The sequence below is a fragment of the Saimiri boliviensis genome, chromosome 10, assembly GCF_048565385.1.
Source record: "Saimiri boliviensis isolate mSaiBol1 chromosome 10, mSaiBol1.pri, whole genome shotgun sequence".
Classification (NCBI taxonomy): domain Eukaryota; kingdom Metazoa; phylum Chordata; class Mammalia; order Primates; family Cebidae; genus Saimiri; species Saimiri boliviensis.
This window is the reverse complement of record NC_133458.1, coordinates 14,197,192-14,225,171: the sequence shown is the minus strand read 5'-3', so window position 1 is coordinate 14,225,171 and position 27,980 is coordinate 14,197,192. Positions and strand designations below refer to the sequence as shown.

Here is a 27,980-nt window from a genome sequence, read left to right as displayed (position 1 = left end):
ATCCTGGAGGCGGGCCTACCCCTGAGTCTGGGAGGCATCGGAAACAGAGCTGTCCGGAGGCGGGGCGCAGGTTGGGATGAGGCGGAGCCGTCACTGAGGCTAGGCCCGGGCGTTATTTCCGGGCCCTGAGCCACGCCCGTGGTCTCCTGCTCTATTTGCGGGCCCCACCTGGGGCCGTTCCTCCGGTTCTCAGGGCGCCTACCAGGTGAGCGACCCGTCTTTCCAGAGAGATGCTTTGGCCGGCATGAGGCTCCAAAGCGGCTCCCCCAGAGCCTCCGCGGGTTCTTGATTCTGAAGGGGGCCCTGCCAGGTTGCTGTCGCGCTTGGTGAGAAAAACTAACTCTAAGTCTCCAATAAACCGTATTCAGGGAGAGTAATTCCCTAATAACAACGTATGCCACGGCGGAGACCCCGCGTGGAATCGGGCACCCTTCCTCCGGCCCTGGGGTGGGCTCAGCAGAGCCCGTGGCCGCTGTGTCGCCCCCGTCCCTCTAGCTTCTGCGTGGAGGGCTGCCCCCTGATGGTCGGCGGCGGGCCGTGCACTCCGAGCCGGGCGATGCTCAGGGTCATGGGGCGGGTATTCAACTAGGAGGACCAGAACTGACATTTTTCTCTGGAAGTATCCACAGAAATGCTGCCTAGTGAGTGATAGTCTTACTGGGAAGGAAACGTGCCTGTGGCCTCACTAACACAGATACGTCTTTGCGTGGCTGGAGAAATTAAGCTAAAGCTATAGAGTGTCTGGTGCTCGAATTTCTAACAAGAGAGGTTGGAAGGTGAAAATCAAGGTGGAGGGGTGTGGTCAGGAGGAGGATGTGGTGTAATCTGGAGGTTAGGAACGTCTTCCCAGGAAAGTGATAACTCTGCTACAATGAAAGGAAAAAAGAGCAGTCTGCATTTTACCCACCACTGGGTCCTCATTGCCTAATTCCATTTCTGACAGGGAGTAGGCTTTAGTTTCTTAATAAATACCTAAATATATGCTGAATAAATAAGTATTTAGTGAACGTCCAAAAATATCTGTTGAATTAGTGAGTTAATAACTGACTCTTTGGAAGACTAGTGGAAATCTGATTGGCAGAGGACCAAATGCTTTCAGGTTTCAGAAAGAAAGAGCAAGGAGAAAATTACACAGAAAAGAAAGTTTGGATAAGACTTGCCGGAATTTGGAATAATTCAGGATAGAAATCCAATGTGAGGTGAAGTCTGTTGAAGTTTTAGGCTTCATATCAGGAAACAACTGACCTTGGGGAACTGAAGTGGGAGAGGGACATCAAAGAAAGTGGGTCAGGAAAGTTTCAAGTTACAAGGTGACTCAGGAACAGGGGCCAGGGCTCATGCCTGTAATCCCAGCACTTTGGGAGGCCGAGGCGGGTGGATCACCTGAGGACAGGAGTTCTAGACCAGCCTGGCCAACTTGGTGAAATCCCATCTCTACTAAAAATACAAAAATTAGCCAGGCATGGTGGTGGGTGCCTGTAATCCTAGCTACTCGGGAGGATGAGGCTGGAGAATTGCTTGAACTTGGGGTGGAGGTTGCAGTGAGCTGATGCCACTGCACTCCATCCTGGGGGACTGAGCGAGACTCCATCTCAAAAGAAAAAAAAAAAAGCTGGCTTGGTATCTTTAATGTATTTATGCTCTTAGGTTTTAATCAGTCTCCACCTACATCAACCTCACTCCTGAGGTAAAATACTACTATTGTTCTAAATTGACTCCTGAGAGTATTCTGGTGTTCCTGTAGTAGAAGAAAGGACTTTGAACAAAGGTTGTTTTTCCAGGGTCAGAGAGCAGAAGGTACCTGCCATTTGGGAGCAGGAGCTGCCTGAGGAATGGAACCTAACAACATAGGAATGGCATAATGGTTCATTTAAAAAAAAAAAAAAGATGAAAAATAGTGACTGGCATTTGTTTTTACTAAAGGGTATCCGAGAGAGAGAATACAATTGTGGGTTCTTAGTTTCTGTTTCTGGTTGGACAAGTAAAACCCCTTCCTCGTCCCTCTTTTCCCCTTTCCCTAGAGGCAGAAACTAAAAACCATGGATTCAGGCTGCCAGAAGCCTAAAACAAAACAAAACAGAACAACAACAAAATAAGGCATGTTGGTTAAGCTTTGAAATGGCTATTGCTTATGCAAAGGTGCAGACCCCCAGATCTTTCCTTTTACTTAGGAGAAAACAGAAGCCATTCAATGAAAGTCAACATATCCTTACTAGACACTTATTCTGTGAGACAGTCTGGGAGATAGAAATGCTATTATGGTCAATAAATCTAAAGAGGAGAAAAGACATGAAAACAACTCTAATATCAGGTCAACTAATCTAAGTACCAAAATTAGGTGCAAGGGCACATAAAAGCAGCAGCAATTATTTCTGATCCAAGGATTAGAGAAGAATGTGCAGAGAAGGTGACACAGAAACTCAGCTTAGAAAAATGTGTTTGTGGGCAGATAAGGGTGGAGGGTATTACAATGTGAGGCTGTATAATATTCCAAAGCATGCAGATATGAATATGAAAGGCTCAATTTGAGAAAGACAAAATATTCATAGAGGCTGAAACTAGTCAGCAGGACTTTCATAGTGTTACCTCTAAAGAAGTTTGGGCTAGGTTTAGAGGGACTTCGGCTGCCGTACTAGGGAGTTTTGATTCCATTTTACAGTTTGGAGGAATTTTTTTTTTAAGCACCATTTAGTAAACACTGTGGTTGACTCCTCAACATCTATTCCCTATACTGCCCCTATTTTCCTTTCTAACCAAATTCATTTATCAGATAATCCACCTTTCCCTTATGAGATTCAGCGTACAATGAAGTCATCTCCAGTTTCAAGCATAGATCTATATGAGCTTAAGTCAGGCAGGTTAACTCATAACTTTTTGTGCTTCCATGACAGACTCTTTCTAGGTATGCATAACAAATATACATAAACAAAATTACTTCATTGTCCAGCATATACAAGAGACAAACACAAATCAGAAATATTGTTACCAGTGGTACCTCAGTCTATTTTTTGTCAAATAGTGAGCAATTGCTGCAGTGACTGTAGTTGATCACTAAGGCAAATGCAGGGGATACTCATACATGTGCCTTTTAATTGTGGGCTAGTATTAATAGTCACTGGCCTCCTTCTTAAATTATTTTCAGTCAGGAGCTTAACTTAATGTGGTACCATATATTTCTTCTAAGGACCTTAAGAATCTGGAAAGAATTAGCCACACTCTAATTTAGGAACAGAGATGGATGAATCCACCTGTGGACATTTACTGGTATGAGTCACTGGGGAGGTTTACCAAGTCACTATTTAAGATGATCCAGAACAGGTGTCTACAGCTGCTTTAACAATCAGTACTGTGGTGGCCATGAAAATGTTCCTCTCAGATGTCCAACTGCAGGGGGTGGGTATGAAATTGCAGATGGCCCCAGCTGGTGTGCTCTGGCCATGCTGCCAAGGGCTTCTCCAGGATAGTGATTAAATGTAGTGGGGATCCTAAGGCAGGCCTATTCCTGGAAGACATGGGATTCCTCTGATGGGTGACTTTGGCTCAAGGACTCCTCATTGTCTTGAAAGAAACTCTCTGAGACCTATACTTCAGTGGAAAGCTTTCTTTCCTTTGTTGTCTCTTTCTCAAGGGTTAAACCTACATTGCAGTCTGATGGTGGCCCTCCCGGCCTCTTCTGGCTCCCTCTACATTTTCTCTCACAGGCATTTCCTTTAATAAATCTCTTGCATATCTGATCCTTCTTGGTTTCTACTTCTTGGAGGACCCAGAATAACACAAGTGCTGTCATAATTATATCTCCTCACTTTAAAACTCTCAAGTATAATTACTAAAATTGTGTTGTAGTGGGAGTAAAAAGCAAAGTTACTAACTTGAGAGTATTTATGAAACATCCATTAAGTTTCATTCTTTAGGTTTATAATAACTTTTATTCAAATTATAGCATGGTCTATATCCAAGGGCAAGTTCTTGATTCGTATTCATTGAAAACAGTGGAACTTTGAAGCAATGAGGGGGTTTGTTGCTTCTCTTGACAAGTGGCCAGCCCTAATTCAGAGTTACAAAAGCTTTTGTATTCTGCTTTGGTATATTTGTAAAATTTACTTGGGGCTATGTTTTTTTTTTTTTTTCTGTTGGATTATAAGTGTGTGGAACATACGTGGTAAGAGCCGGTTATATTCCAATCACAGAGGATGTCTTGGAACATGTCACTGCCACTCCAAAGGTGCTGAAACTTTCTTCCTCTAGTAAGGGACAAGGCTGGGGTGGAAGTGAGAAGAGATATTCTTACATTTATAAACTGTTCCTCCCATGACCAGACCAGACATAAAGTTTGGTTTTATACTGAAGATTTTAGTTTTCTGGGAGCCAGTGGAACTGAGTTAGCCCAAGAATAAGAGTGGATGTCCTGTTTCTCTTTCTGCCTTTGAAATATCAGGCCTTTGGACAGGTGCTCAATAGATCCAATGTTCTTTAAGTGCACCTACATCAGTGTAATATAAATGTCTTCATTCACAATCCCACAAGGGTTGTAAATATCAATATGCCAGGGGGGATAGTGTATGGGAACTGAGGGTCATAGTAGGTCAATACTATATAAGAAAACTACTACAGAGAAGGAGTGAGTCAAAATCCCTACTCCTATGGGACCAGCATCTATTATTGTCTATTTATTTACTTATTTGAAAATGTAAATAATTATTTCCAAATTGATTTATTCCAAAGTTCCCGTGACATCAAGATTATTCCTTCTCAAGGCTTTTCATTATACATTGAGACTTGTAGTCTTAATTTCATTTTGGTTTGCCCCAAGACTTCCACCAAGTCTAGCGGATCTGTAGGGACCCATCCTTTCCCAAGGTACACCATGCATACTTTCTGCTATTAATTTTTTTTTTCAGTCTGTCCCTTGTGGTCAATCAAGAGAGGTGCAGATTTGAATCTCTATAAGAGGAGCAACAGTTCTCCCTTTTTTCCTTTTCAACTGATTAAAAAAAAAAAAAAAAAAAAAAACAAACAAACAAACAAAAAAAACAGCAGCCCCTGACATCCATAAACTTGTCTGGCACTAACAGCTAGGCCATATTGTTCTCCCATTGTACAAAAACAATTTCAGAGAACATCAACATCAGACAAGGTCACTCTGAGACCATCATAAAGTGAGGCACATACAAGATTACCGTGTAACCCACAAAATACTGATCATCCTTCTCTTATCTAAAATGAATAAGTGCATTTTTAGAAACCAATCACAGATTTATGCTGATATTAGTCATCTCTCCTTATATATGAAATTTATTGAGATCTCAGTCATAGAATTGCTTCTGGTTCTTGACAGTATATAACCTAGAACAAAGTCTTGCCTCTTCAGACACTTCACAAAATGATCCAAAGCCCACAGCCTATAGGTTGACACCTTTTTACTGATATACCCACTTCCCTATGGTGTGCATTTTCCCTAGCTGCTGTAATAGATTCAACTTGTTCCATTATAGGTGTGTTTCCACTGGTCTTTGGCTGTAGGGCATTAATATTATGTACTATGAATGCATTAATAATATTAATAATGCCCTACAACCAAAAGTACATTTTCCAGTGCTAGGAGATCCACTAGGCTTTCTGTAAAAGGTCACTCTAACATTACTGACACAAGTCAGTTGTTTGTCTTTTAATGATTTTGACAGCTGAAATAGTTTATCTCAGTACTCTATGAGGATCTGAGATTTAAGTCTGCTCTAGGTGTTAAGAGCAACAAGCTCATAGTGCCGGTTCTCTTGTGATTCAATGTCAAAAGCCTTAATTAAGACTTCTTATTTTCTCCTTTGTAATAGTTCTGCTCCAAGGCTACACAAGCAGCAACAAAAAAAGGAAAAACTTCTGTTTTATTAAAGCTTCACTTCACTCTCCCATCTCTATTTACCATGGTGGAAGGTCAAGAAAGAGTTTATGACCTATTTTCACATTTTTGGCTCCTGCTTGAAGCACAGAAATCTCACAGACAGTAGGTAAGCCTGCCGTATATACTTGGGCCCTCACCTTGTCTTTTCAAGAATAAGTGGGGTCTTCTCTCTAAACCTGTGGGACCTCCTCGAGACTCTCTTACAGATTATTTTCATATTGTGTGTTTGAACATCTTGTCCTCCTCTAACCCCCTTTGAGTGCTGTCTCAGACTTTATACTAAATAATTTTGGTAGTATGTGAAAAACGAATTTTATGTCACTAAGCAATTCATGGAAATAATTTTCTGTACCTACATGTACATATTTCTTAACCAATTACGTATATTTGAGTTTCTAAGAAGTAACTTTTTAATGACTCTCAGGTGCACATATTTGTATTAAAATAAACCTGACTGTCATCACTGGTCAATACATTTTTTTAAGTTGCAGTTGCTTCCCAACCTCTATTTATCTTTCACTTATTTACTCATTCCTTTATTCTATTTATTTCTAATATAATGAGCACCTACAAAACCCACCCAATTTCAGACTAGAACATCAATAATAACTTAAGCTACTCAATCTTTCCTATCAAAGAAATGCTTCTTTATAGCACTCAAAGGCACAAGAATCCAAATGCATAGGAAGCATTTCTTAGTTCTGTTGATTGAGAGGTGAGTTGTTTTTTGTGTAGTTAGAACAGGCGTCCCCAAACTACGGCCCGCGGGTCACATGTGGCCCCCTGAGGCCATTTATCCGGCCCCTGCTGCTCTTCAGGAAGGGGCACCTCTTTCATTGGTGGTCAGTGAGAGGAGCACAGTATGTGGTGGCCCTTCAATGGTCTGAGGGACAGTGAACTGGCCCCCTGTGTAAAAAGTTTGGGGACGCCTGAGTTAGAAGAAAGATCTCTGAGAAGCTGAAGAACACCTTCTGCCCCCTCCCTCTTGAAGATTGACTGCAATAATGTAAGTCAAAAAAGAAATCCTTTTAAAAATAGAAGCCAAGCAGGAGTACAAAGGCTTTGTAAGGAGTAGAGAACAGAGGAGGGGAAACGTCTTGAAAGAAGGAATAGAGTATGTTACTTTTGTTGGCAAAAAAAGAGTCAACATCAAAGGCCATCCCTAGTTACCTGTTGGCCTGTTAGGTACATATATTAGGTTAGATTTTGACCTTGGGTGAGGACATTGCTTTAAGCACTAAATATATTAGCTTGATCCCATGAAGAAGAGATAGGAAGTATTTCTGATAAATACTGCTTTGAAGATTGGCTGTAAGGCCAAGACTCATCAGAGAGCTCCAGCTGACAATGGGAGTTAGACAACGGAGAAAAGTAAATGCATGGCATATTTCAATTTCCCTTTACAGGAATTCAGACTCAGTGGTGTGGTAGAAGACAAAATAATTTTGGTTATTTCTGTGATAACCTGAGCAATCTGGAAACTACTCCTATTTGTGAGGATAAATCTCTATTATGATACATGAAAAACAGGACAGATGCTAACTCAGGTAAGAAAAGGCTTTTATACAAATATTTGCCTTCAGACAGAAATCTTAATGAAGATGGAAAAGGAAAAGCTACCAAAGAACTAAAAATAGTAGGACACAAAAAACCTTGTAGTGAGTGTGAACCATTCTGGTGCCTTGGCTCCAAGGGAGCAGCAACCTAGCAGAGCTACTGGACAACCAGCCTGGTACTTCTCTAGAGCACAGACCAGCTCACTATGCAGCCCCTAAGAGATCAGCACCCAAGAAGAACCTACCAGCCATGGACCTCAGAGAACAGACCAGTCCAGTGCCCAGCCTTTGGGGGACAAGCAGCTGAGTAGGCATACCAGCCATACAAACTTCTGCAGCCAAGGCCACTGGGGTACTCGCAAGCATCACTGACATTACAGCTAAAGAAGCTGCATGGAGACTACACTACTGCATCCACCCAGAACAAAAACAAATGTACCCAACCAAACCAACATGCGAGGACACATCTGCAGGTTTAAGTCTTTCTTCATGAAAGCTACTCTACAAAGTTAGAAAAGGTTATTATTCTATCAGATGCACAGATACCAGTGCAGGGATACAAGAAGCATAAAAAAGCAGGGAAACATGACACTGCCAAAGAAACACAATAATTCTCTAGTAACTGAACTCAATCAAATAAATAAAAATTTATGAATTGCCTGAAAAGGAATTCAAAATAGTGAGCTTAAGGAAACTTGGTGAGACATGAAAGAACACAAACAGATCATTCAATAATTGGGAAAAACAATTTGTGATCTGAATGAGAAATTCAACAAAGAGAAAAAAAAACCAGAAATCTTGGGGCCAACAAATTCAATTAATAAAATGAAAAATGCAATTGAGAGCTTTGACAGCAAAATAGATCAAACAGAATTTTTGAATTTGAAAACAGGCCTTTTGAAATAGTCTAGTCAGAGGTAAAGGGAAAAAAAAAAAAAAGGAAGATGGAGAAGGAACAGCTACCAAAAAACTAAAAATAGTAGGACACAAAAAATCTCGTAGTTGAGTGTGAACCTAAGACACTTAAGTGGCACCATAAATGAGCAAATATTTGCATTTTGGCAACTTAACAAGAAGAAGAGATGAAGAAAGGCAAAGAAAGTTTATTTAACAAAGTAATAGTTGAAAAATTTGTAAGTCTTGAAGAGATATGAACATCCAGATCCAGGAAGTTTGAAGGACACCATACAGATTCAACCCAAAGAGGTCCTCTCTGAGGCATATTATATCCAAACTTACAAAAGTCAAAGACAAAGAAAAAATACTAAAAGCAGCATGAGAAAAGCATCAAGTCACATGTAAGGAAATTGCCATCGGACTATTAGCATATTTCCCAGCAGCAACCTTGCAGGCCCATAGAGAATGGGAAGATATATTTAAAATACTAGAAGAAAATACTGCTGGCTTAGAATAGTATACTATACTCAGCAAATCTCCGCCACCCCCCCCCCCCGCCCGCCCCGAGAAATGAAGGAGAAATACTCTTTCCCAGATAAGCAAAAGCTGAGGGAACTCATTACCCTCATTACCACTGGACCAAACTTACAAGAAATGCTTGACTATTGGAAATTTTATAATTGGTATAAAAAACATGAAGTATATATCTCACTGCTGGAGGTAAATGCATTATCAACTTCATAATACTTCATTACTGCAATGGTGATACATAATCTTTCAAATCTCTAATATGAAGTTTAAAAGTGAAAACAGCTGGTTGCTGTGGCATGTGTTTACAGTCCCAGTTATTTTAGAGGCTGAAATGGAAGGCTCATTTGAGTCCAGGAGTTTGAGGCCAACCTGGGCAACATAGTGGACCTGATTTTTAAAATAATAATAGGCCGGGTGTGGTGGCTCACGCCTGTAATCCCAGCATTTCAGGAGGCTGAGGTGGACAGATCACGAGGTCAAGAGATCGAGACCATCCTGGCCAACATGGTGGAACCCCGTCTCTACTAAAAACAATACAAAAATTAGCTGGGTGTGGTGGTGCGTGCCTGTAGTCCCAGCTACTCAGGAGGCTGAGGCAGGAGAATTGCTTGAACCTGGGAGGCAGAGGTTGCAGTGAGCTGAGATCAAGCCACTACACTCCAGCCCGCCAGGCTGGCACCCTGCGACAGAATGAGACTGTCTCAAAAAAAGAAAAAATAATAATAAATTCTTTTGTAAACACAGCTCTGTAGGATGCCAAAAAGTGAAAATGGTAATACTGATTATAGCTACGAGAAGTTGTTAAGGAACAAACAATATATAAAGATGTATATTAAGGCAACAAAATTGTAAATTTGGGGCAGAATGAAAGTCTAGAGTATTGGTATGCAATGAAAGTTAACTTGTTAACAGCTTAAAATAGTCTATTATAAGTTGAGAGTTTTTAATGTAACTCCAATACTTACCACAAAGAAAAAAATTACAACAGATATACAAATGAGAAAGAGAAAGGAATCAAAGCTTATCACAACAAATACCCTCACCAAGCCACAAAGATAAGCATGAGAGAAGAAGGAACAAAGGACATACAAAACAATCAGAAAATATTGAACAAAATGGCAAAAGTCCTTACCTATCAATAATAAGTTTGAATGTAAATGAAATAAATTCCCAATTAAAATAGATACAGTGGCTGAATGGATTAAAAAGGAAAAACAAGATTCAACAACAAGCTGTCTACCAGATACTCACTTCACCTATAAGGCCACACATAGACTGAAGTGAAGAAATAGAAAATAAAATTCTGTGAAAATGGAAACCAGAAGAAAGCAGGGGTGGTAATGCTTATATCAGACAAAATAGACTAAGTAAAAAACTGTAAAAAGAAAAAAGAAGGTCATTACATAATAATAAGGAAATCAATTCAGCAAAAGTTTAGGATAGTTATAAGTATATGAGCACCCAACACGAGCGCACCCAATATATAAATATTATGATATCTAAAGGCAGAGAAAAATTACAACAAAATAAAAAAGAATTTTAGTACCCTCTTTCAGCAATGGATAGATCATCCAGATAAAAAATGCAACAAATAATTATCAGATATAATTACACTCTAGACCAAATAGACCCAGCAGATATTTACAAAACATTCCCCTCAACAACTACGGAATATACATTTTTCTCAGCAGCACATGGAACTTTCTCCCGGATAGAATATATATCCACAAAGCAAATCTCAAGAAATTTAAAAAAATCAAAATCGTATCACGTATCTTCTCTTACCACAATGCAATAAAAACTACAAATGAATACCAAGAGGAACTATGGAACATACACAAATATATGAAAACTGAACATGTTTTTGCACAACCAGGTCATCAATAAAGAAATTAAAAAGAAAATTGAAAAATTCTTGAGACAAATAAAAATGGAAACATAACATACCAAAACCTATGGGATACAACAAAAGCTGTTCTAAGAGGGAGTTTATAGCAATAGATGCCTATATCAAAAAAGTTTAAGAATCTTATGTAAACAACTTTATAAGGCACCTCAAGGAAAAAACGAGGGCGAGCTGAACCCAAAACTGCTGGAAGAGAGGACTGATAAAGATCAAGCAGAGATAAGTGAAATCGAGACTGAAAATAATATGATAAGTCAATAGAACAAAGAGTTGGTTCTTTGAAAAGATAAACAAATGTTTCAGCTAGAGTAACAAAAAAAAAAGAGAAGATTCAGTAAATATAGTCAGAGATGAAAAAGGAGATACCACAGAAATACAAAGGATCATAAAAGACTTTTATGTGCAATTATATGCCAATAAATTTGAAAACCTAAAATAAATAGATAAATTCCTGGACACATGCAACCTACCAACATTGAACTACTGTGAATAAATAAAATACCTAAACAGGCCAATAATGTGTAACAAGAAGGAATCAGTACTAAACAGTTTCCCATCAAAGAAAAGCCCAGGACCTGATGACTTTACTCCTAAGTTCTAACAAACATGTAAAGAATAACTAATTTCATTTTTTTTTTTCAAACTATTCTAAAAAGTTTAAGAGGAGGAAATTCTTCCAAACTCATTCTCTGAGGCCAACATTATCAATCACAGACAAGGATACAACACAAAAATAAAACTACAGGCCAATCTCCTTTATGAACATAGATGCAAAAATATTTAATGAAATGAGAGTGAAACAAATTCAACAGCATATTGAAAAGATAATTCACCACAATCAAGTGGGATTCATCTCAGGCATGTAAGGATGGTTCAACATATGTAAATCAATAAATGTGATACATCACCTTAACAGAATGAAGGACAAAAATGACATAATCATTTCAACAGACAAAAAAAATTTAATAAAATTTAACATGCCTTCATGATAAAAATTCTCAACAAATTAGATATAGAAGTAACATACCTCAACATAATAAGGCCACAAACTCATAGATAACATCATACTGAAAAAGAAAAAGTTGAAAGGTATTCCTTTATGATCTGTAACAAGACAAGGATGCCACTTTTACCACTTTTGTTCAATATAGTACTGGAAATCCTACCCAGAGCAATTAGGCAAGAGAAATGAAAGGCATCCAAATAGGAAAGGGGGAAGTAAAATTGTCCTTGTTTGCAGATGACATGATCTTATATGTAGAAAATGCTAAAGATTCCACAAAAAACTGTTAGAATAAATAAATTGAATAAAGTTGCAGGACCCAAAAACAACATGCAAAAATCAGTAGTGTTTCTATATGCTAATAGCAAGCTATCTAAAAAAGCTATTAAGAAAACAATCCATTGACAATAGCTATACATAAATGCCCGAGAATATAGTTAACCAAGGAGGTGAAAGATCTCTAGAGTGGAAACTATAAAACACAGATGAAATAAATTGAAAAGGACACAAATAAATGGAAAGACAATAAATTGCAAAATTTAATATTGTCAAAATGTCCATATTATCCAAAGCAATTTCCTAATTCAATCCCTATTCTTCACAGAAATAGAAAACAAATCCTAAAACTTCTAAGGAACCACAAAAGACCTCAAATAGTCAAAGCAATCTTGAGCAAAAATAAAGCTTGATACACCACACTACCTGACTTTAAAATATACTACAAAGCTATAGTAACCAAGTCAACATGGTACTGGTATAAAAATGGACACATCAATAACTGAAACAGAATACAGAACAGAAATAAATCCATGTACTTACAGCCAACTGATTTTTAACAAAAGTGTCAACAACATGCATTAGGAAAAGGACAGAATCTTCAATCAAGGGCACTGGAAAAACTGAATATCCACGTGTAGAAGAATAAAATTAGACCCCATCTCTCACCGTATATAAAAATCAGTTCAAAATTGATTAAAGCCTTTAATATAAGACCTGAAACCATAAGCATACTAGAAGAAAACATGGGGAAAACACTTGATGACACTGGTCTGGGCAAGAATTTTTTGAGTAAGACTTTAAAAGCAGACCACAAAAGCAAATATAGAGAAATATTACTATATTAAATTAAAATGCTCCTGTACAGGAAAGGAAGCAAACAGATTGAAGATAACTTAAGGAATGGGAGAAAATATATGCAAACTATGCATCTGACAAGGGATTAATGCCCAGACTATACAGAAAACTCAAACAACTCAATAGCAGAAAAATAATGCCTTTTAAAAATGGGCAAAATGCCTGAATAGACCTTTCTCTAAAGAAGACATAGCAATGTTTGGCATCACTAATCATCAGGGAAATGCAAATTAAAACCATAATGACATACTGCCTCAGTCTAGTTAGAATGGCTATTAACAAGAAGACAAAAAATAGCAAACACTGGTGTAGATGTGAAGAAACAGGAAATTTGATATGTTGTAAATTAGTCCAGCAATTATGGAAAACGGAATGAAGGTTCTTAAAAAAATAAAAAATAGAAGTATCATATGATCCAGAATCCCACCACTGAGTATATATCCAAAGGAAATAAAATCAGTTATGTGGAGGAGATATCTGCATTTCCATGTTTATTGCAGTATTATTTACAATACCTGCATGGAATCAACCTAAGTTCCATCAGTGGAAGAATGACTAAAGAAAATATGACATTTATGCACAATGGAATACTATTCAACCATAAAAAGAAATTTTGTCATTGGGCCCAGAGGACATTACGTTAAATAAAATAAGCCAGGCACAGAAAGACAAATACCATACAATCTCACATAAACGTGGACTGTATAATTTAAAAAGTTGATTTCATACAAGTAGAGAGTAGAATAGTGGTTGCCAGAGGCTTGGGACAGTAGTGGGCCAGGGGAGATGAGGACAGAACGGTCAACAGATACAAAGGTTCAGTTAGATAGCAGGAGTAAGTTCTGGTGTTCTATTGCACGGTAGGGTGACTATAGTAACAATATTCTATATTCCAAAACAGTTAAATGGGAGGATTTTTAATGTTCCTATCACAAAGAAATGATAAATGTTTGAGGTGAAAAATAAGCGAAATATCCTGATTTGATCATTATACAATGTATACATGTATCAAAACATTACACTATACCCTATAAATATGTGCAATTATTATGAGTCTATTAAAAGTAAAATAAAACTTAAAAAAGGAACTTAGTGGACTACAGATTTCCATTAGATAGTTGACTGCTTCTCCCAGGTACAGGGTTAAAAATAGCTGAAAACAGGTTACGATGTTCAAGGGAAGTGGCAAAGAGCACATCAGGGAGACTGACAGGTGGGCAGAAATCCTCTGACGCCAGCTGGCCTCATGTAACACTAAAACTTATTAAAGCTGTCAAATGAAGAGGAATGCAGAAAAGCTTAGGGCCCTGGATGGTCCTTCTTGAAATGTTTCCCAGAACAGGGGCAAACATCAAAGGCCTTCCTGGAAAAGAATGAAGTTGGCAAACTTCATTCAGTGCTCTACTGGACATTCCTTCATTCAAAAAATATTTAAAAACCCACTAGATGGTAAGCTTACTCACCAGACATGGTAGGATCAGCAGTAGGCTTTGTTTTTTGTGGAACACCTGTACAAACAAAAGAATGTGAGATGTGTTTTAATAACTGGAAGATACTTAATGTGGTTGGAAATAGAGACTAGTGGGGAGATATCATGAGCTTGGGCCCATCAGGTGGACCCAGATACTTGAGAACCTTGAAAACCATGTTAAAGGCTTTAGTTGGATTACATCTTAATCAATGTGAAGTCACTGGAAGATTTTTATTTGAGTTTATTAATTTTTTGAATTAATACATGCACAAGGTAAAAAATTAAATAGCACAGAAGGACTTAAAACGAAAAACACAGTTTCCCATCCCACCCTTTTGAAATCTAGTCCCATTCCCTAGAGGAAATGTATTTAATGATATTTATTTTAGATCATCTAGTAACTACCTTTCTAACTTTAAATAATATGTTTGAACAATAATTTGACTTACTGACTTTACATGATCTTTAATAATTCCCCATTACAAAAGATAAGTATTCAACTTACACTATCGTCACTTTCGTCTCTCTCCAAATGTTTGCTAGTTACGTCACTTTTGAATACATCTATTGATTTATAGCTTTGAACAATATACTAATCCTCTAGTTCTTGTTCCATTAACTGAATATCTTTTCATCCCCACTTTGAATATGTATTTCTACCTTTCATTCCACCACTCTTTCTCTAATTCTCAATCTCTTTCTGCTTTCTTTTTGTCAGCATTACTTTCAACTTCAGTTCTGAATATAAAAAATGAAGCCTTTCATACATTGTCAATAGGCTGATCTGAACACTAAATACTAACAAATGATATCAACATTATTTTGGCAATTTAAATGCTTCTTACTGAGAGCCTAGTACAAGCTAGGATATTTTCTTCCCTATACACCCAATGTTATCATGCCTGTGCCATAGAAAAGGAAATGTATCTATCAAGCCTCTTCTTATTCTTCATGAATAACTCAAAATCATGTCTCATTTTATTTTGCTCTACAATTGGACCTGAATTTTTTGACATATTGTTGATTTGTCTTTCTTTTTTCTTGACGAAATCATCTTCTCAAGCATTCCAGCTCTTCAGTGATACCATCTATGGCACTGAATGGACATTCTTCCCAGAAATCCTAAGACAATGTGCTCTCATCTAAAATTAGTCTGATGGATAGCTGTCACTCTAGAGTAAGACATCCTTTTGGATAATTATCACTCTAGAATGAGACATTGTAAGTAAGGTCCACTGTTTTATGGATCCTATTTCTTCTTTCCTGGTTTTCATCCTCATTTTGCTGAAGAACTTCCTCAAGGTACTTCCTCAGTAAGGGTGCAAAGGAGGTAGACTTTCTGAAAATTTGTCTGTCAGAAAATGTTTTCACTTAGATATTCTTCTTGACAGTTTACCTTACTATAATATTCTAGGTACAAAAATTTTCTATAAGCTATGTGAAGATGTTGATCCATTGACTTCTGGCATTCACTTTTGCTGATGACAAATCTGTTAGCAGTCTATTTCTCACCCATTTTCTTGTTTGTTGTTGTTGAGCTAAGCGTGATGACCTCATTTGCTTTCTCCCTGGCCACTTTAATATCTTCCTTCTATCCTTAATATTTCAAAATTTTACCAAATTTTGTCTAGATGTAGATTGTATTGGGCCCTCTCAATCTGGAGACTTAGCTTGCTCTGTTCTTCAATTATTTTTATTTCTTCACCTATATTGTCTACGTCCTCTTTTCCAGGAACTCCTAACATTAAATACTGATTGTCTATGTCTCTTTTCTTTCTTTATATTTTCTATCTTCTTTTAACTCTTTATCTGGGGAGATTTTCCTCAACTTTATTTTCCAGATTGTATACCGAATCCTTTTAGCAGTCTTATTTTATTTTCAAATAGCTCTTCTTATTCTCAGTTTTCTCTTTCTTTTCTTTCTTTTTAAGAGACAGGGTCTCACTCTGTCCCCCAGGCTGGAGTGCAGTGGCACCATCATGGCTCACTGCAGCCCTGAACTCCTGGGCTCAAGTGATCTTCCCACCTCAGCCTCCCAAGTAGTTAGGGCCACAGGCACATGTCACCGTGCTTGGCTAATTTTTAAAAGTATTCCATAGCGACAGGGTGTTGCCATCTTGCCTAGGCTGGTCTTAAACTCCTGAGGTTTCTGGGTCTTTTTTTTTTTTTTTTTTTTTTTTTTGTAGTATCCTGTTTTCATCTTATGAATACACCTCAAATCTCTCTAAAGATAGAATTAAAATTATTTTTTTCCACATGGTCTTTGTTTCCCTCAAAGTTTGTTATATTTTCAAGGCCCCTAATTCTACCTGGTGATTTCTCGTATTCTTCTTCCCTCCCTACCACCCATGTCTGGGAATTTCCAGCTCACCATTCCCATTTAAGAATCAACATAATTGTTGACTTCTATAACAACTGGTGTGGGTTTCCTCTGCTGTTGTATGGTTAGGTCTGTTTCTTCAGGAAACCTATTCTATACCTGAAGGCAACAGCACTTCAGTAGGAGGTTTCAACTGTCAGTAGAGAATTCACTGACTGGCTGGGGGTACGGACACTTATTTCTAGTAGAAGAGAAATTTTATTCTGGAGCACTAACCCTTACCTCTCTGCAGGCAGTTTGTTCAATTCCTTTGTACAAACAACAACAGCAACAACAACAAGAAGTTTTTAACTGGTATCAATAATGAAGAATGCCTGTGTTCTGTGCCTAAGAGTTGGGGGAGGGTAGGATAGGGCTCAATTTTACAATTGGAGTAATTCTTCAGTAGACAAACTTTTCAGGTGCTCAAGTCTCTGTGGGGTTATGTTCAGATCAGCTTATAGTCTATCTGAAAGGTTCTTCACTTTCCTTATCATGCTTCATTCACTTTCTCTTCCAGAAATGTGCTGAGATCTTCTCCACTGATAACCAAATCCCATCAGTTTTCTTTTCTGAGATGTGTCAATTCCTTTTTTACATTTCTTGACTTCCACTTCAGTGGGGCCTGGCGAGGGAGGGAAGGTAAACTTATGTTTAGTCCATCATCTTTAATTAGAAATCCCACTGGAGGCTTTTAGACAGGGAAGTAACATGGATAACTTTATATTTTAAATATATCCCCGGGATGTGCTGCTAAAAATATATTCAAAAAGGGAAAAATGGATACAAATATTCTTCTCAAAGATGGAGAATCTAATTTCCTCTCTGAGAATATGCAGTGTTTGGGATCTTTGGGAGTTGGGCACTTCACTGAAATAGCTCATCATTCAAAATCCAGCAAACACTTTTGTGGTACCCTAGAAAGAATAACTGAATTTTGAACAACTCACAACCTAAAAGACCTGGCTGATGCTAAAGGGCTCAGTCCAGCACTATCTACTGGGAAGTGCTTCAGGAGCCTACCTTAAATTCTTTGAATTGTCATTTGGGCTAAATAAAATGACTTTTTGTTCTGACAAAAGGAAATGATGGGTAAGTATATGCAGCCAAAGCTCTGGCAAGTAGGGACATAATGATCCTTTGGTTTGCTGGTTGGCTTCTTTATTTACCCATTGATTGCATCATTCAAAGCACCGTAGTTATGAATGTCCATTCTGTAACCAGAATGCCTGAATTCAAATCCCAGATCAACCACTTACTAGCAATATAGCCTTAGATAATTTACCTTATCTTCATTAAATTCAGTTCTCACTTTCATAAAATAAAATGGGAGTGATAATAGTTTCCATGTCATGAGATTATTGTGAAGATTAAATGAAACAATCTATAGAAAGGAACCAGTATAATAACTGGTACACACCCAATAATTGATAACGATTATTTTAAATGATGAACAAATATCCAGTGTGTAATACTGAAAGCACCTAGACAATGGATATTCATGAAATCAGGAGAAATACTCCTAGGTCTGACAAATAATATGATAAAGAAATCTATTGGGAGGCTGAGATGGGTGGATCACCTGAGGTCAGGAGTTCAAGACCAGGTTGGCCAACATGGTAAAACCCCGTCTCTACTAAAAATACAAAAAATAGCTGGGGGTGGTGGCGGGTGCTTGTAATCCCAGCTATTCAGGAGGCTGAGACAGGAGAATCACTTGAACCTGGGAGGCGGAGATTGCAGTGAACCGAGACTGTGCCATTGTATTCTAGCCTGGGCAACAAGAGTGAAACTCCATCTCAAAAAAAAAAAAAAAAAAAAAAAAGAAATCCAAAGAAAAATCTCTATAGGTCAAATCTTACAGTCCACATATATACCCAATTACCAATTAAGCAAATAAAATGATATATTAAAATAACTAAAAGAAAAAGTGAACTAAAGAAAAAGTGGCTGGATGTATACAACATCAACTCAAGGGACCCAACTTTAGTTAAAAATATAAAGAAATGGGGGATTCTGAACAAAATTAAAAGGAAATAAGTTTGGGTTAACTCTATCCAATTATATTATTTCAGAGTAAAGTCCACTATGTGTGTGGACTTTGTCTGCCAAACTGGTGAGTAATTCTTGACAGGGATTGTGTCTTGAATCTGTGTTACAGAAATATAAACACTGTTATGAAACCGGATACCCACTGTTTGTTAAAGACAAATGTCATCATAGAATTGATCTGGTTTCTTCAAAACATCTACCCTCGATTTAACCCAGGAATTGGATCTTTAAGACAGAATTGGAGCCGGGCGCGGTGGCTCAAGCCTGTAATCCCAGCACTTTGGGAGGCCGAGGCGGGTGGATCACGAGGTCAAGAGATCGAGACCATCCTGGTCAACATGGTGAAACCCCGTCTCTACTAAAGGTGCAAAAAATTAGCTGGGCATGGTGGCACGTGCCTGTAATTCCAGCTACTCAGGAGGCTGAGGCAGGAGAATTGCCTGAACCCAGGAGGCGGAGGTTGCGGTGAGCCGAGATCGCGCCATTGCACTCCAGCCTGGGTAACAAGAGTGAAACTCCGTCTCAAAAAAAAAAAAAAAAAAAAAAAGACAGAATTGGGTAAGTAAATCCAAGGAAGAGCTCCAAATTCACCATGGGGTTTTCAAAAATAGCTTTATCAATCTAAGTTTAAGAAAAACTAAATTTTTTAGCTATCTAAAAAAAAAACTCATGAATTTAGAGGAGTTCTTTTAGATTCATAAGGCAACATAGCATAATCCTTTCAGAGGTTACCATATAAAAAGCAAGATGGGCTAGGATTAACTATAACTTCCTCTGTAATCATAAGTAAAGTCTAGCTCATAAAGGATATTGAGTCAATTAGATAATAATAATGGCAGTTGACATTTTCTCAACAGCTACTACCTGCCAGGGACTCTTTCTATTACTTTTTAGAGGTATTATAAAATGTGATCCTCACAATAATCCTATGAAATAGATCCTATTTTATAGATGAGAAAATTAAGTCACAGAGAAGTTAAGGAAATTGCCAGGTTATACAACTAGCAGGTGAATAAACCAGGACTTGGACACAGGGAAGCTACCTGTAGAAAGAGTTATCCCAACCTTTAAATTCTGGAGAGAGGATGGAAAGTAGTAAGTTCATTATCCTGTGGACCAGCATAAAATAGAAAAACCCCTTAGATGACATGTTCTGCAGACCTCACAAGCCTCTTCAGAATTATCAGCCTGAACCTCCACAACAACCCTGTGAACCAGGAATTTTTATCCCCATTTTACACACAGGAAATGAGGGTACCAAGTTGAAATGACTTTCCCAAGAGCTAACCCTACCTAGTTCTAGGCTCTTCCCACTATGCCAGAATGCTGGTGTAGCACTTTGGAAACTGCTCAAGTCACAAAGTATATGAGTCCATCAGGGAGCTGTCTGGGTCTCATGGTAAATTTGTGTTCCAATTGAATTCTATGGTCAAGTTTTTGCAACAACTGATAAAAAACAAAAGCCCAAAGAGAGTCCTCAGAATGCCAAGACGAGAACTACCTGGCTCTGGGCTATGACCTATGATGGTGAATCCAGGACTGATATAGAAATAGGTGCCCAGGCTCTCAGAACTGGGCCAGTGTAGGGGCAGGAGGGAATCTGACAGCTGAGAGCGGAGGAACAAGTTGCAGAAACAGAAGACCCTGCACCTGAGAAATTCTGATCCCACTTTTGGCTGCATTCTCAACCCACTTCCTTGAGACAGGAGTTGGAAATAAGGTATAGGGCAATGAACTAAAGGGACAAGGCCAGACCCTGGGAGGCAGAGGTAGAGGAGTGAATCCCCACCTCTGCCTACCTCCCCAAACCTCTCTACCTGCCACCTCGATGGGCACTCCTTACATCTGTGTGAGGAGGTACAATTTCATAATATTTTCCTTCCATTCAGGCAGATAGGCCAGGCTGGTAGCCACTTCCTTCTGGATAGGCCAGGCCCAGGCCTCAAAGAATGGAGCCAGATTCTTCTGCACTTGGTGGGAGAACATCTTGACCCACAGATTCATTTTGTCAACATTGTCTGTGGGCAAGTTGGTCTGGTTCCTATACTCGGTGAAGAGACGGATGAATGGCTCCCAACCAAAGGCTTCCTGTAGCTGGAAAGAGAATGAAAAATACAGATGAGATTTGGAAATAAAAGAGGGTCCAACAACAACCACTATAATAAGTGAACTTAGTGTATGTAACCCCTTACCATCAGCTTCACATCTATTACTGACTTGTTCTCCATTTTACCTCCTGGCCTCACGCCCTGCTCTCCCACTTTCTAATCTTAGGAAGGGCCTTGGGACCAGCATGGTGCTCAACACCAAGTGGACACTCGGTCAGTGACAGCCATGGTAATAACTGCCATACTTAATATGTTTTCTACCAGTATCATTATCCATATATTCCACTAGATCATGCAAACAGAGACAGGATATTACACAAGGAATGAAAATAGGCAGAACTGGAAAAATCCTCTTATCTCTCAGAGCTGAAAACCAAAACCGCAACAATAGGGAAACTTCCACCTCATCCTGTCACAAAGAAATCCTCATTAATCATAGATCTGTGTCAATTTGCAAGGCTACTAAAATGGCCCTTGGGGAAAAATGTGAGTTGGGTCAAAGTAGAAGGCTGCAGGTTGTCTGGGTAACTAGAATTAAGAATAAGTTGTAATTTTTGAAAAAGGCAGCCATCCTAAGGCTGTTGAGTTACACAGCTTGAATTATGAAGCACTTAAGCAGTTCCGCAGACCAACTTCACGTTTATTTCACCAATGAGAAACTTGTGTTCCTGGGGCAAAGCACCATAACAGGGTTAAAGTGGAGCCTCCATGACTGTTTCCCATAATTCTCACAGCAGTGGGAATGAATGCAAAAGCCTCCAGCAGGTAGAAGAACCAGAATACAGCAGGCCTGGCCTGAGACTGAGTTCTGAAGTTCAAGTTGATGAAACTCTCCAGTTCCATGTCAGGAACTGAGGAACTGATCCATGCATTGCAGGGAGGGAACCGGGCATTAAACAACTGGTCAAAGGCAAGGCCACCTCCTTGTCCTGGTCACTCAGGACTCTTGGATTGCCCATATAATGGGGACTCTGAGGCACTGCCAAGGCATAATGAGAAGATGGCACATTCATCTAAGGAAAAAAAAAAGTCATATTTTATGGATTATGTGTATGGCAGGGAGTGTTTGGTTTTAGATAGCTATTAAGTAGGAGAGTTTGGCTTCAGTTTCAGGTATGCCTGGCTTTAAAGCCAGAGTGAGTGAGTATATGTATAGTACCTTATTTGTCTCTACCATTTTTAACTTTTCTCAGTGCTTTCTATTTACTATCATTTATCTCTATGGGGTGGAAGGTGAGGCTCAAGCGATTAAATCCACTTGAGCATTCTGTCACAGTTGGACATTGTCAGAGCCTCCTGTATCCTAGTATGGCAGACAGGTGCCAAGGGAGGTCTTCTGGGCCACTAGAACATTATCTGACCATTGCCCTGATGGTCCCCACAGTAGGGGTCCCCCCTCACCCGCCATTCTTGCCCAGTACCTGTAAATACGTTTCTAGTGCGGTCCATGCATTCCAGTTTTTCACATTGGGACCCTTGCTTAGGTAGATTCTGACTCTTTTCTCCCGAACTGGGGGCCACAGAGCAATGTTGGCACGGCTTCGAGGAATGCCCAAGACCGTCTCATGCACATACACACACCACAGGTTGCAGGTGGCCTCGGTGGTGTGTGGTGGGAACTCCCACTCCTGCCGCTGCTGGTTGCGGCCCAGCTCGTGGACAGGGCCCCACAGCCCCTTGGTTCTGATGAGCTTCTCATTGATGAGCTCCTGCACTGACTCCAGATGGCACATGATGGGGTACCCTGCATGCATCCAGCCTGGGAAATGCAGACGGAGGGAAGAGAGAGTTAGGGGCCTCCCGATCCAACTCATAAAATTCTGTGTCTGTTCGAAAACACTCAGTAACCCCAGCCAAATTTCAGCACACCATAATACTCAGAAAAGCTCTGAAAAGCAGCCCAAACCACAACCCTGCTAGGTGTTTCTTCTCTTCTCATGCTGTAAGAATTCCTTCCTCTTCACTCTGACCCGAAATAGTGTGGCTATGGAAGGAGACGCAGCTTATATATAAGGAGCCATTCATGTTACTGTTCAATTTTCTAATTTGATGAGGATGCCCTATCCATGTAAATCTGTGTCACTATAACCTTTTCTCAAAATTCAAAGCTCTTTAAGGATAGCTCCTCTCTCATTGTCCAGATATGGACTTGCCAGATTGACAAAAGTTTATAGTGAACATCTGTGTAAGAGAAGAAAATGAGAAATTCCCACAGTTCTTTATCGTCTGTATATTTCCCTAATTTTTCATGTTTCTTGGCCCACAGGCAAAGATAACTTCATTCAGTGTCTTCTTAAAGTTTTAAAAGTCCCTGTTTTAACCCAACAACTCTGACCTAGGTCAAGGCCCTCTGCCATTTTTACCGGCTTGAAGTCCCCAATGGATGCCTGTGAAAGCTCAGGTGGCATTTCTTGATGTCCTTGACATGCTGACCTAAACTGATATATATATCATATATCGATATATATATTGATATATGATATATATCACATATATATGATATATATATCATATATCGTATATCAATATATATATCATATATATCACATATATCAATATATATCACATATATATCATATATATCATATAACATATATCACATATCACATATATCATATATATCATATATCAGTTATATATATCATATATATCATTTATATATATATATAAAACAGTTTATGATATATTTTATATACATTTCCTTCCCATTTAAATAGCAAGGATACATCTATATGTCTTGCTAGAAAAATATGTTTTCCCTACTAGTTGCCCACTGCATGGCTGATGAAGGACCGGAAGGCACTCAGAGGCAGCATGCATAGAGCTCGGAGTACCCACCCACTGAGATCTGTACATCAGCAACAATCCTCTGTGGCAGACGCAAAGGGAAGGGCTCTCCTCCCAGTCGTGCCACAGCCTGCATCACCTCGTCCCAGAGGCGGAGCAGCGGCTCAGGGTTCTCCAGAGTACGAAGATTTGCGGTTGGCACAGTCAGAATGATGTTGTCTGTGGCCAGCTCTCCCCAGGGCCCTGGATTCTCCTGGATACGCCTCTTCCACTCCTCCAGGGTTGTCTCCCCTAGGAATAGAGACCACGGAGCTTGAAATACTTTCCCAAATCCCTTAAATCACAACATATGACTTGGACTCCAAGAAGGGAATACCAAAATCATGAACTGCCATATCCCTCCTCTTTTTAAAAAATTTTAAAGTTCCGGGATACATGTGCAGGACATGCAGGTTTGTTACACAGGTAAACGTGTGTAACGATGATTTGCTGCACCTATCAACCCATCGCCTAGGTATGAAGCCCTGCATGCATTAGCTATTTATTCTGATGCTCTTCCTCTGACTGCCTGCCCTCCCCACCCACACCACTGACAGGCCCCAGTGTGTGTTATTCCCCTCCTTGTGTCCATGTGTTTTCATTGTTCAGCTCCCACTTATAAGTGAGAACACATGGTATTTGGTTTTCTGTTCCTGCATTAGTTTACTGAGGCCATATCCCTTTTCTCTATCTTTCTTCTATGAAGTCCCCAAGGATGTGGTTTTGTCTTTATCTGTACGACCCCAAAGCTGAATCTAAGGAAGCTGACCCTCCTTCCTCCGATAGTCCGTGTCTCTCTCCTTCTGCACTAAACAGGCTCTAGTCACCTCCTGGATTCCCATGCTCTCTGGAGTCCTCATCCCAGTTCTTCCCCTTCCCTCAGGGGCACCCGGGCTTCCACTCACCCAGCTTGTAGTACGGAGCATGCACAGCCCCCTTCACGGTGATGGACACAGAACCCAGTTTGCTGTTCTGAGGTACAATTATATAGAGGAGTCCACTCCAGAGGCATGTGATCGATTTTGTGGGTTTGTCCAAGCAGCACCGGTTAATCACGAGTGGGCCTCGGAAGAGCTTGCTGGCCCTGGTCAGGTCATCTGTGTGGCAGCCAATCTGTATCTGGAACAGAGAGATACCCCTCATGGAGTCATCATGGGGCACGAGTGGGTGGAAGAAGAGAGCCCAGCAAGGGACTCAGGATGGGTCATTCAGCCATGACTCCAAGCGAGCCCAACCTTCCCACCACTGATGAACCATGTGTGATAACCCCATGAAACTGTAGCATTCCTTGAGGGATATGGACTGAATTATGTATAAATATTTTCCCAAGGTATTCAAATACCTCCACAATGGGTCATGTTAGACATTAATATGAGGAGTACCGGGTGTAACCTATAAGGCCAATTCTGAGGAGGGCTGACTCCCACACCCAGTCCCTTGGTGTTGCTAACAAACAGAACACTCGGTTGCCTAGCTCATGGTGGTGATTCTGGCATTCAGAATGGAGCAGAGAGAACCCTGCATTTTGCTGATCAGAGGGAGGGGCCAGTGGGAGATGTGATCTGGCTAAGCTAGTGGAGGGTTGATTCAATTTCTCCCCTTTCTCGGCAGTTACTTGGTAGGGTCCTAGGATTCTTTTCCCTGGGTTTATGCTAACCACGTTCCAGGATAGGCACAGGCACAGAATAGAGGCTAACTAACCATCACAGTGATCCTCAAGGGGGATACAGCAGGACAGAAAACTAATTGTGCAAGTAGGGTGTATCTCTATGTGAAAGTGAAAGAGGGAAGGTGAACTGGGCAATTGAGGAATGGTCTTGGGTATCTTGGGGAGGCAGCTGAAGTCAGAAAGACCTTGTGCTACCATGGGAACGGATATGAGGATGAACAGTGAACTCAGATTTATTGAATGCCTACCCTGTGCTAGGTTACCTTCCATTTGATACCTCTCTTATTCCCTACTGTAGGACATAAGTCAAAAGCACAAAACTTAAGAACCAGAAATTAGTTAGGTTTGAGTCCTGGGCACTTAGTTGTATTAGCTCTATGCATTTCAATCAATTAGTCAGCTTTTCTGCACCTCAGTTACCTCATCCTTAAAACAAGGGTGAAATCACCTGCTCGTGTATTACCAATAGGGCTTTGTGAGAATTGAATAAGATACTGACTGTGCTAGGAAGAGCCTTTGGGTTCCATGTTACATTGTGAGATGGGGCATGACCTTACCTTCAGGTCAGCGGAGGCAGCATCTTCAGGCAATGAGACTTCTATAGTTTGCCTTCCAGGTATGTAGAGCCCAGTACTCATCCAGCAATATCTGGTACCTGCCAAAAGCAGGAGGGACAGACAGACTTGATCCCTCCTCCGTGATGCCATCTTCACCCAGCGTCACCACAGAGAGACCCTTCATAAGCACATATCTTCCCCCTCCACACTGCCCTGATTCAACTCTTCCAAACAGTACTGAAAATCCTAACCCTTATCTTCTTCAAAGTTCATGGTAAAGGATGGAGACTGCTCTCTGGACACCACTGGGTCCCTGAAATGGACTGCTGAAGTTAGCCTGTTCCCATTGCCCCATTCCCATAATACTGAGCTCCCAACCCTTGTTCCTTACCTGGATTGGTGCAGTTGACCTCGACAGTGATAGGAGACTCCAAGGGGCGCAGATAGGGGCTGCTATATATATCGTCAATTTCTGGGACTAACAGAGAGAGGTCACTTCCAGAGTGGGCTAGCCCTGTGGCCAGGGAAAGCATAGCACCCCTGCAGCAGTCATTGATAACAGGGTTCTCTCGGGTTGCTACTGGGAGCCGGTATCGACTTAGCAGCTTCCTCAGGAGTCGATGCACAGACATGTAGGCAGGGATCTCTTCTGCAGGAATCTGCAGGAAAGCTGCACCATCTGGTCCCAGCTTTGCCAACCAGCCCTTTTCCACATTTCCTCTCTTCCTGCCCATTATAACCTGGAACTCGGCCAAAGTGGAGCGGAAGTGATAGGTCCTTATCCCTGCCTTAGGAGTACGAAAGGGCCCTGGATTAAGGCTTTGGCTTGTGATGCTAATGCCAAAGGTGTTGAGGAGGAGGTTTCCTGGGAATCGAGCCAAAGGGGACACTCCTGGGTTCTTGAAGGCCCACCACCAGGCTTGGGCTCCAACAAACAGCCCGCCACCCTCTGCTACAAACTCCTGCAGTTCTTTGACCCCCACTTCACTCGCAGGTTCAAAGCAATAGACACTCGCATCACTGGTCAGATTGGGCTCGATACTGGTGTCTATGCCCCCCACTGCAAGCAGGCCACTCAGGGTTCTCAGCTCTGTCTGCACCACGATCTTGCCTCTGCGGCCCCCATCTAGCCAGCGGACAGCATTAAGCAGAAAGGGGCCCAGTTTACCGACAGTGAATAATACCTTATGGCCAGTTACAACCACCCGGCCCCGGCCATAGCGGGCAGCCGCTATAACACAGCCATGGTAGGAATCTAACCCTAGAGGAAAGGCTAAAGCCCCATGCACTAGCAGCTGGGATGGGAAACAATCTGAGTTGCTGATGTCCAGCTCTGAAATCCCATGCAGAAGCTCCTCTCTGTCCTCGGAGAGGTCATCTTCACAACTGCAAAAGACACATGCATTCTTTATTAGAGGTACAGTTCTGCATAAAGCTCCTAGAACAGTGGACAGCATACAGTGAGTGCTATAGATGTGTTAGCTTTACTAATATTGTTATTTTTAGTTCTTATGGGAAAGTTGGGAGAACAGAAAGGACAGATCTGACCTCACTGGGTATGGAGACTTGATGGAGGGGTGACAGACGGACTCAGCATTAATTCTGCTCTGCTCATTCTTAGAGCACAAATTCTCCAATGGAAATTGCAAAGGGAGCCCTTCTGTGTTTATTCAATACCATGTCTTAAATATTCCAGATTTAAGTTCATGTTTATTTCAATCCTCTAAATCCCCCCCCTCTCCCTCTCTCTACATACACACACACACACACACACACACGTATATACATCTCTATACATCTCTATACATATATATATGTATGGGAAATCATGTTTTTTCCTTATAAGAAGTCTTGTTCATAAATGTCATGCAGCTAATTTCCTGCAAATAAAGTCTATGGAAGGCCAAGTCAGTAGTGCTAGAGAAGAATCATTATTATCTCAAAAGGTAGGGCAGTGGAATTGACTGGCTTCAACTCTACTGAGACCCTCTGGTTACCTGAGCCCAAGAGGACTT

General features: G+C 40.3%; 1 protein-coding gene and 1 long non-coding RNA gene across 9 annotated transcripts in view; one reads left to right on the top strand and one right to left on the bottom strand.

Moving 5' to 3' along the window:
* The first annotated feature begins 44 nt into the window (after nt 1-44).
* LOC141580014 (uncharacterized) lies at nt 45-20,628 on the top strand. 2 transcript variants are annotated; one of them, XR_012512002.1, is made up of 3 exons: nt 45-205; nt 5,829-6,002; nt 18,915-20,628. It is a non-coding gene; the product is annotated as an uncharacterized LOC141580014 (long non-coding RNA). The 2 variants fall into 2 exon arrangements; XR_012512001.1 differs by lacking the exon at nt 18,915-20,628 and having other exon boundaries at nt 5,829-14,707.
* The window catches only part of TCAF1 (TRPM8 channel associated factor 1), a 45,236-nt gene continuing 31,874 nt past the window's right edge, over nt 14,619-27,980 (bottom strand). For 5 of the 7 annotated variants that reach the window (XM_003929814.4, XM_074378970.1, XM_010340421.3 and 2 more), the window contains exons 3-9: nt 26,357-27,351; nt 25,966-26,063; nt 24,645-24,858; nt 23,752-23,991; nt 22,335-22,672; nt 20,649-20,899; nt 14,619-17,378 (exon numbers count right to left, since the gene is read on the bottom strand). In XM_003929814.4, the coding sequence (XP_003929863.2) occupies nt 17,369-17,378; nt 20,649-20,899; nt 22,335-22,672; nt 23,752-23,991; nt 24,645-24,858; nt 25,966-26,063; nt 26,357-27,351 (2,146 nt within the window). In that variant the 3' untranslated portion in view covers nt 14,619-17,368. Of the gene's footprint in view, nt 17,379-20,622; nt 20,900-22,334; nt 22,673-23,751; nt 23,992-24,644; nt 24,859-25,965; nt 26,064-26,356; nt 27,352-27,980 lie in introns of all 7 variants that reach the window. The other 2 variants (XM_074378971.1, XM_010340420.3) reach the window with 1 other exon arrangement.